At 35.8% G+C, this 11219-nt stretch overlaps 1 protein-coding gene across 1 annotated transcript; it reads right to left on the reverse strand.

Annotated features, from left to right (window-relative positions):
• Positions 1 to 2022: 2022 nt before the first annotated feature.
• LOC126818781 (gastrula zinc finger protein XlCGF7.1-like) lies at positions 2023 to 10597 on the reverse strand. Its single transcript, XM_050546347.2, has 2 exons — positions 10576 to 10597; positions 2023 to 5788 (listed from the first exon to the last, which is right to left on the reverse strand). The coding sequence occupies exons 1-2, from the start codon at positions 10576 to 10578 to the stop codon at positions 4868 to 4870; spliced, it is 924 nt and encodes a 307-aa protein (XP_050402304.1). The 5' UTR covers positions 10579 to 10597; the 3' UTR covers positions 2023 to 4867.
• Between the last annotated feature and the right edge of the window lie 622 nt (positions 10598 to 11219).

Consider the following 11219-nt stretch of genomic DNA (forward strand, 5'->3'; position numbering starts at 1 on the left):
GATTTGGGGGGGGGGGGGGTAGGGGGTCGAGTCGCGTGTTTCCCCATACAATCCTCTCGGATTCACAAGGTTACATATCATTTTTTCAATGCACGGATCCCTGCATTGGCCGAGATAGTGCAACCAGATTTTTCGGTGTGGTTCCGCCTTGTAAGTGATGCAGGATGGAAGGTCTGTCAAGGTTAGCTGTCTAGTCGTTTGGATCCTGTGTACACATTGGTGTGCTCGTAAAAGATCTCTTGACAGTTTGAATTCGATATATAAAAGCGGGCCGTAGTGCCGCTGTATTTCCCTCATAGCACACTGTATGCCCGTCTTCATTAGCCCAGTTTGGAGCAGAATAGTAGGAAGTTAAACTCCATTTCATTTCATTTCATTACTTTTAACCTTTCAATGTAAAATGTCAAATTGCGATTTGATTAAAGGAGATAATTTCAGTTAATGATAGAGATAATATACCAAGCTATTTTAAAAAGTTATTGTGTCAAATCTGTAATTAAAATCTGGTGGGGTTTTTTATCCTACAGATATTGAAAACATCTAATATTTTTAATAATTTATTGCGTCAAAAAGTTAATATTAATCTGTACATTTTTTATTCACAAGATATTAATTGTTTTTTAGTAACGTTCTTGTATTTTTTTAGCTCAGAAATGTTAATAAAACCTAAGTTGTCATGTTTCATATATCAGGTTGTTATTCTGCTCATATGAATTATCATTAATAAAACACAAGTTGTCATGTTTCATGGAGAGAATATTATCTGAACTGTATTCATTCTATATTGGTTATATACAGGTTGTCATGGATACTATATTGGCAAATACATTTCTGTACCATCCAGTCTAATGATGACAGCATATGCCATGTACTGTGGTATGAGGGAGTTTTGATGCTTTTTTATTGAATTGTTTTTCGTCCAACACCTTGCCATACCCTGCGTCATGTACCACACCTTGCCATTCCCTCCGTCCTCTACCACACCTTGCCATACCCCCAACTCCACCCCACCCCCGTCGTGTACCACACCTTGCCATACCCTCCATCTTGTACCACACCTTGCCATACCCTCCGTCCTCCACCACACCTTGCCATACCCCCACCCCACCCCCGTCGTGTACCACACCTTGCCATACCCTCCATCTTGTACCACACCTTGCCATACCCTCCGTCATGTACCACACCTTGCCATACCCTCCATCTTGTACCACACCTTGCCATACCCTCCGTCATGTACCACACCTTGCCATACCCTCATCATGTACCACACCTTGCCATACCCTCATCATGTACCACACCTTGCCATACCCTCCGTCGTGTACCACACCTTGCCATACCCTCCGTCATTTACCATTAACAAGTGGAAACAAGGCTAGAAAGTGCTGCCGAATGTTCTAAGCCAAGGCCGGTATTGGACCCCCGGAATCTTGATGCTTTTGCCCCGAGGACAAGACACACAATATGCGTACACTAAAATCAATAAATGCACCATGGGTGAAATCTTGCCTGGGCAGCGACCTCCATCAAATTCCATTCGCCAAGGGTCTTTAACGTGCACACAACTTTTGCATCTATACCCATCCCCACGACTTGACATTGTTCCTTGCCAGGTCCCCATCCTTCACTGCTGACAAGGGGAGACCACTCAGTCTTTCACCATTGCCACAGAGAGACCACTTCGTCCGTCACCATCGACAAGGCGAGACCACTCCATCCTTCGCCGCTGACAAGGGGAGACCACTCATCTGAAGTCTACCACATTGAAAATACAAATTATTTGTCAATTTAAATCAACATTATTGTTGAGATCTTACCAGGAAAAGATGGGCTTCATATATCTAATATTTTACACAAAATAATGTACCATGTCAAACGGTGACCCCATATTTTTATCTGGAGAGCATGCACAATAGTCTGGAATAATCAGACGCTTGAGATTGCCATTTGATTGAGACTTCTGGCGTATTCCGCCGAACATAACTGATTTCAGATTAGAGTAAAAAATGGAAACGATTGAATGTAAATCAGTTTATATACATTCATATTACATTATTATATGTTTTGCGACCCAGTTGTGTCCATTTCTAGGTGCCAAAGAATAGCTAGAAATCAATTCTATCAGAAAATAATATTTTAGTTAATGAAAAAGTTAAGGTTAAAATACGACTTCGAAATATAAAACATGTGACCTCTTTCTTTTCTTCCGATGTCAGGCCCTCCCCCAACAAATACATACCAACAAAAATTGCACCAACTAACACACACCAACAAACACACACCACACACGCATCAAAAAACACGCACCACAAACATGCACCAACAAACACGCACAACACACACATGCATCAACAAACACGCACCACAAACATGCACCAACAAACATACACCAACAAACATGCACCACAAACACACATGACTGACGGGAATAAACCATGCTCAACAATCCCGACAAACATTCTTCGCCAACACCGGGATCGTTCATTAGATTTCCTGGTCGGTAAAGCTTAGTTCACACCCAGTCGTAGTGCTACCATGGGCAGTCTACGACGGAAATTTTAGTAAACCCTGCGCGAGACTTACGACTTACGCGTCAATAGCGTGTGTTCAGCACCGTAGAAGATCATAGACTTTTGGTCCAACACATACAAAGCTTTCACCTGTATGTGAGCTACCTGACCCTACGACCTGTGCCTGTCGAAACACGTATGGCAGGATGTGAGCTAGGCTTTAGCCTGTTCACTCTGTATGGAATTAAACTAGTTTTCATGACAAAAAGCTTTTTTTAATTCATAGACTTAAGGCATAAATAAATCACAGGTAGGGCAAAATTTCATAATGTGCTTCATTTTGAGATAATTATAATACACTAAATACATTGATCATTATAGTACACTAAATACACTGATAATCATAATAAACTGATAATTATAATAAATACACTGATAATTATAATATACTAATTGCAATGATAATTATAATAAATACACTGATCATTATAATAGACTAAATAGAATTCAAATTAAAATAAACAGTGGACTCTTGTCACATCCGACATCTGAATACTATGGCATTCTGTGAAATCCGACATCATTTTCATGTCCCGATTTATTTCCTTATTACTTCAGCCCAAAAAGCTCTGAGTAATCAGTATTCTGAATATTCCGAATTACGACATCAATCAGCTGTCCCGTCGCACGATTTCCATTGAATCAACATTGTATAATCAGACCTTCAATCGGTAGGTGTGAAGCCACAAAAACTTAACAGGCAATCACCCATCAATTATTGGCAAGATTAAAACGCGCTTGTGTAGGTCTTTGTTGATTACTTTGATAATTTTATAATCTCTTGTAAGAGAGCGCTTGGTACTTGATTTACCTGTCAGTCAATTGATCAACCAATCGTAAGGCTTGTATGACAAGTGTTATTTATTCTGATTGGCTCAAACAACTCAACCGTCAAATGACAGATTATCAATGAACACATGACGACAACCAGAACATAGAACGACCGATTATCAATGAGCATGGGACAGCAAAAACAGGTGTGCAATCAATTAAAGACGGAGACGATGAAGAATATAAATTAATGACCGACTTTAAATGGTTATATGAATATAAAATAAATTGTAAATCTGTAAATATGCATTGTTATTGTTAGATATTATAATGTTATAAAATTTTGAATGTACAGACAGGTTTATCATTTTTAAAGGGAATAACGTTCTGGGGTTTTGAAGCCACATTATAATAATACTTCCAGTTTTGAGAAAACTGAGTATTCGGACAATCTGCGTAATCCGACATATTATGACAATCCCATATGATGTCGGATTGGACAGAGTCCACTGTACTAATTACATTGATAATTATAATATACTAAATACATTGAATAGAAAGATAAATATAAATGAAATGAAATGGAGTTTAACGTCCTATTGTTCTGCTCCGAACTGGGCTAATGAAGACGGGCATGCGGCACACAAGTGTGCATTTACGGACATTTAGCCTGGACAGTGGCGCTAAGGCCTACTCTTATAAAGGGATCTTTACGTGCACGTAAATGTGTAATGAGGGAAATTTTGCCTGGATAGCAGGACTACGGCCTACTCTTATATCGAATTCCAACTGTCATGTGTACATCCGAATGACTAGACAGCTGTCCTTGTCAGACCCTCCATCCTGCATCACTGACAAGCGGGAACCACGCCGGAAAATCTGGATAAACTTTCTCGGCCAATGCAGGGATCGAACACTGATTATTATAATACATAAACTAAATCTGAAAGGTTTCCGGACATAATGAGTTTCACAATGTTATTATAAATGGTGGCTCTCAGTAAATTATTTACCACAATGGGCTCAACACAAACTAGGTCATTTTGGGACATACATAATAATATGGTGCCATTTTATTTCAATAATCCGCTGGTGTGTAGGGGTCTTTAAACAAACGACCCTACGGTACCTTTTTTCCTTTTATTTACTAAAGCCTTTAGAGTGTCCACAAGATTTTTCAAAGTAATCAAGGGCCATAACTCTGGCAGTAATTATCGGAAATCTTTGAAAATGAATAGGATTCTTTGTCTCATGACCTTAAAAACTGTGTATAACTTTCCAATACCTATCTTATTAAGACTTTACACACTTGTTTCATGTGGAAAATAAATGAAATGAAATGAGGTTTAACGTCCTAAAGTTCTGCTCCGACTGGGCTAATGAAGACATTAAAACCCATTTCATTGCATTTTTTTTGTGTGAATTTTCATGTGAGTCTGTAGATTACAATTCTGGGTAAATGAAATGAAATCGGGTTGAAAGTCCTACTGTTCTGCTCCGACTGGGCTAATGAAGACATTAAGGCCATATCATTTCATTTTTTTGGTATGAATTTTCATGTGAGTCTGTAGATTACAATTCTGGGTAAATGATTTAAAACAAATATCACATCTGAAAGCCTTTCTCCTATCTCCCATATGAATATTCATATGAACAACCAGGTAACTCTTCCGTTTAAATGATTTTCCACAAACATCACATTCATACGGTTTTTCTTCTGTGTGTGTGGTCATGTGTTGCTGTAAGATTTCAATTCGACTAAATGATTTATTACAAACATCACATTTGAATTGCCTTTCACCTGTATGTGTTTTGACATGTCGCTGTTGGTTACCCTTGTCACGAAACGACTTATCACAAAAACCACATTCATATGGCTTTTCACCTGTATGCGTTCTAGTGTGTCGTTGTAGATGAACATTTTGAGTAAATGATTTACCGCAAACATCACATATATAAGGTTTTTCGCCGGTATGAATTCTCACATGTTTCTCCAGCATACAACGCGTATTAAATAATTTACCACAAACATCACATTTAAAACACGTCTGGCCTGGAATCTTATTACCATCTTTAAATTGATGTAGAATATTTTCTAGGATCTCCTCGACCTTACCATGTATTTTACAATGTTTTTCTAAATCTACGTCAGATTTAAATTTCTCATCACATACATTACACTGATGAACAGTTTCAATTTCATCAGTTTTCTCTTCCTTAAATTGTACATGACAATATTCATCTACGTCATCGGTTTTCTCTTCTTTAATACGACAATATTCATCTACATCATCAGTTTTCTTTTCTTTAACTTGACAACATTCATCTACATCATCATCAATTTTTTCTTTTTTAACATGTATTTTATTGTGATTTTCTAAATCATCATATTGTTGAAAAATCTCATTGCATACAACACACTGATGGAATGTGATAGAATCATTAACTTCCTGTAATATATAAAAGTTATAACATCATTAATTTCTTATAATATATAAAAGTTATAACATTATTAGTTTCCTGTAATATATAAAAGTTATAACATCATTAATTTCTTATAATATATAAAAGTTATAACATTATTAGTTTCCTGTAATATATAAAAGTTATAACATCATTAATTTCTTATAATATATAAAAGTTATAACATTACTAGTTTCCTGTAATATAAAAAAGTTTTAACATCATTAGTTTCCTTATAATATGATTAGTTTCCTGTAATATATAAAATTATAACATCATTAGTTTACTGTAATATATAAAAGTTATAACATCATTAGTCTCCTGTAATTTATAAAAGTTATAACATCATTAGTTTACTGTAATATATAAAATTATAACATCATTAGTATCCTGTAATATATAAAAGTTATAACATCATTAGTTTCCTGTAATATATAAAAGTTATAACATCATTAGTTTCTAGTAATATATAAAAGTTTTAACATCATTAGTCTCCTGTAATATATTAAAGTTGTAACATCATTAGTTTCCTTATAATATGATTAGTTTCCTGTAATATATAAAAGTTATAACATCATTAGTATCCTGTAATATATAAAAGTTATAACATCATTAGTTTCTAGTAATATATAAAATTATAACATCATTAGTCTCCTGTAATATATAAAAGTTATAACATCATTAGTTTACTGTAATATATAAAATTATAACATCATTAGTATCCTGTAATATATAAAAAAGTTATAACATCATTAGTATCCTGTAATATATAAAAGTTATAACATCATTAGTATCCTGTAATATATAAAAGTTATAACATCATTAGTATCCTGTAATATATAAAAGTTATAACACCATTAGTATCCTATAATTTATAAAAGTTATAACATAATTAGTTTCCCAAGCTTGTAATGTCCAGGCTTCACTCAGCTGAATGTCATTTCTTGATGGTAGCAGTCTGCCACTTGATGTTGTAAGCTAAAATTTAAAAAAAATAACAATAACAAGGGTGATATTCTGGTTAGAATTTGGAAAACTCTAAACAAAAAATAAAATGAACAACGTAGGAATAGAAATAATGAATGAAATCAAACGTATCTAATCAAGTGAATGGATTTGGTGCCCAGCCATACAATCCCGGTCCTTCAGGGATACAGGATTCGCTCAAAATGCAAAAAAATAGGGTTTACAAGCAAGTTGACGTCATGAGTTGGAACGTCAAACATTTGTCCCAGGGAGAGAGAGAAGTTAGGGTTTAACGTCCACTCAACACAAACTAGGTCAATTCGGGACAAAAAAATGGTTCAATTTTATTTCAATAATTCACTTGCACGTTGGGGTCTTTAGCAGTTGGAGGAAAACGGAGGACCGAGAGAAAACCCAACAGCGGGGAAATAGAAACCACGCCACTTGATTCAATGACAAGACCCAATGATGCAACACGCACGCATTAACAATTCCACCCCACCCTGCCAAATTGTCCCAGACCTGTAAATGACAAATAATCAACGTGCACTAACCAATCAACATATAATTAATCAAAAAAACACAACACAGTTTATATGGAAATACAATCACTCGTTTACAGGCATAGCACGATGGTTCGACAAGTATTCTCTTATCGTTATCAAGCACAAATGTGTTGTGTTGTTAATGTGTTCAATCGCTAAATGCCACTCAAGGATTATATAATTAATTGTGTTACTTATCGATATTATTACGATCCGCCAGCATTATTCTTCAGTTATTAAACATACATTATGCAAGAGCTAAATCTGCCTATTGCAGGTCTTTCTTTTTTGTATTCCTGATTTTTTTTTTAAATTCGAGTGAAGTCTGACACCACAGGCCCGGGACTGTACAGCGCAGTGGAAGCTTACGGCTGGCCCCCGGATCCATTCACTTGATTTGATATTTGTTTATTTGGTGCAATGTCTATTTTCTGTCTTGTCAGCAGGTTTATCTTGTAGATTTTTGTTTTACGTGTAGTGCGGTCCTCCTGCACTTACTATTTAAGTCTGAAATGTTTTCTAAATTATTAATTAGACATTAATTAACTTATCCAGGCCATAATCAACTCTCGATGGCATCAGATTTCTCTGATATTAAATAGATTAGAAAGGTTCAGTCATATTTTGATTTAAGCTAAAAAAGGAGGAGCGAGACTTAGCTTCGAACAACCAGTACGGTGGTTAAAATTATTGCACACGTCTTGTCAAACCTTCAAAGGCTAAATCTTTAATGCAATAGAGTAATTTGAATGAAATTTTCAAATTATTCATTTTACATTATCTATTTTCAAACAATTATAGCAAGAATGACAAGCTCTTTATCTAAATCTTACATAATGTATCTTTAATGTTGTCATGGTGACTAAATATGATGTATTTTTGTCTAATGACAGTGAAGGGATCAGGTATTTTTGATCATTTCAGAGCGGAAAATGTGGGAACAGAACAAGAATTTCTAGTTGTAATGGACGTAGCGCATGACCTTATATAGGTATCAGACAATTCTGACTCTCATAGTGACCATCGCATTCTGCTGTGACATGTTACGTAATGAGCCGATCGTATTCAGGGGCTCTCTGGTTTCTAATTGCTTTTTTGTTGGCTATTTTTAGAATATTCCATAAGAGGAAAAAATCCTGTATAGCCTCGTTTTCAAAAAAAAATGTCAGAAATTTTTACAACGATAAACGACTGAATTGAAAATTTGGCTTGCTTTCAAATCACCTAAAATATAGGATGAAACGAAAGGAATTCTTTCTAAAATAACCATTAATCTTTATATTGTTGAAGTTTTGAGGAAATCTGATGTTCAGAAAGTAGTTTTTGAACGCCTGGTAGATTAGACATTCTTTTAAAATTACAAAAGAGGGCAGCAAGAACTATTCTTGATGCACCGATTGAAACTCTGTCCACCTCTTTAATTACTAAACTCGGTTGGCTTACCCTTACACAGAGGATTCTTTACAATAAAATTGTCTTATCATTCAAAATTATTACATTTAATACTCCACTTTATCTAAATTCCTATTTTATTTGAAAAATCTCTTGTTTCCAAAACGGATATCTTGCTCTGTTCACAGACCAGTAAATCTCTTTTTCTTCAAAAATGCAAAACGGAATCCATGAAACGTACTTTTCATTATTCTGCATGTCTTTTATGGAACAATCTGCCTTTTGATATAAAGATGTGTAAAAATGTTGAAAATTTTAAGATTAAACTGAAAACTCATTTATTTTGCACACTGAAAGAACCATAATATTCAACTGATGACATACTTATTATTTTTAACTTGCAACTGCATTCTTCTATTTTATTTTGTGTGTAATTATAGTGTTCTTCCTATATTCTACTTGTATAATGTATATGTTTTGTAGTTTGGGAGTTTGGGAGTGACTTATCAAACTTCCAACTTTAAAATGCTATTGCATTTCTAATGATTTTAAATTTATCCTGATATTACATGTATATATGTCTTTGTAGCTTAGGAGGGACCTATGGAAGATTAGTTTTTTTGCAAACTAAATACTTTGCCTCATTAAATAAAGTTTTTATTATTATCGATGGTTCATAGTTTGGGGCATCATGGCCGATGAAATTGATCTGATTAAACCGTTATTTGAAAATAAATGGTGTGTATTCTAATTCTAGTCAACTCTTATTTTACTTTTTTTATGTCTTACAGTTATTCTATTCGACCAATGGTTCTGGATTTAGGACAGGTTTGTTACGAGTGAAGTTCACCATTCGATTGCAATCTAGGTCAATTGACCAAAATACGGGTCACAAATAATTTTATAAATAAACTTAATGCAACAGGAAAAATTATTTTGACTTTCAGCGACTAAAATTGCCATAACGTTTTGATTCCATGAACGATTTTGACTATTTTGCTATCATTTTGGGGGTTTTTCCACGATACACCCATACATGTAGGCCTATATAGTTCAGCTCCTAACGTAGGTCTCATTACACTCACCCTGTACACTTACACTTACAGTCCCTGTGAGCGCCTGAACAATGTAACTGAACATCTTAGTGAGAAAATAAGACCTTGCTCACCTCGCTAGAACCAGTATGAGCGACACAACACGCTGTTAAAAAATATGTCCTTAATAGAAGAGTCCCTGAACGTACAGGGTGAGTGTAATGAGACCTACAAGTCATGTCAAACGGTGATATCATGTTCTTATTTGGAGAGCATGCGCAATAAATAATATCGGTGTTGACTGGAATAACCAGACACTAGAAACTGTCTTGCGGTTGAGACTTCTGACGTATTTCACCGAACATAACTGATGACAATTCCCAGTAAAACGGACACGATTGAATGTAAAACAGTTTATATAAATTCATATTACATTATTATATGTGTTGCGACCCATTTGACGTGCCAATCTAGGTCAGAGAGAGAGAAAATGAAAATGGGGTTTAACGTGCACTCGACACAAACTAGGTCATTTTGGGACTAACATATGGTTTAACTTTATTTCAATAATTCGCTTGCGCATAGGGGTCTTTAGCAGTGGGAGGAAACCGGAGGACCCGGAGAAAACCCACGAGGTTGGACAGGCCACCCTACTCCTTGTCACATACAACCGGGGATTCGAAACCAAAATCTAGGTCAGAAATATTAGCAATTTAGCTCCTTTAACACTGACCAATATATAAACTTCTATCACACCGATAAAAGATCAATCTCTAAAGCATGTAGTGGAGACAGTAATCTATTAGAATGGAGAATGAATTAATAAAATTATCTCACCATTTTACAACAGCAGTCCCGATATTATTATAACAAAACAAGCAATAACACACTTCCGGTACTAAGAATAAATTTATTTTGGACATGGACTAGGCCGACACGAACGGTTCTGAATTGGCGACGTTGAGTGACCGAATGGTTTGATTTGTGCGTGCGCGTGGTTTCGATAATTTCCACACTTGTACGTGAAAAGTTCAACCTCGTGCACCCCCCCACCCATGCTAAACTGGTAGACTTATGACCGGGATTCACTTATAAACAAAACAAATCTCACTTCGTCCTCGACAATTGTGAGAGAGAGAGAGAGAGAGAGAGAGAGAGAAATGGGGTTTAACTAACGTCCACTCAACACAAACTAGGTCATTTCGGGACTAACATATGGTTCAATTTTATTTCCATAATTCGCTTGCGCGTAGGGGTCTTTAGCAGTGGTGGGGGGGGGGGGTGGCGGAGGACCCGGGGAAAACCCACGAGGTTGGACAGGCGACGCTACTCCTTGTCACGTACAACTGGGGAATTGAAACCACGCCAGTCGACTCAATGACTGACCGTATGATACAGCGCGCATGTGCTAACCATTCAGCCATCCAACCCCCCTCGACAATTGTGTTTAGTTATATTTTGCACTAATATTAATATTAGAT

The sequence above is a fragment of the Patella vulgata genome, chromosome 1 (genome assembly GCF_932274485.2).
Source record: "Patella vulgata chromosome 1, xgPatVulg1.2, whole genome shotgun sequence".
Taxonomy (NCBI): Eukaryota; Metazoa; Mollusca; class Gastropoda; family Patellidae; genus Patella; species Patella vulgata.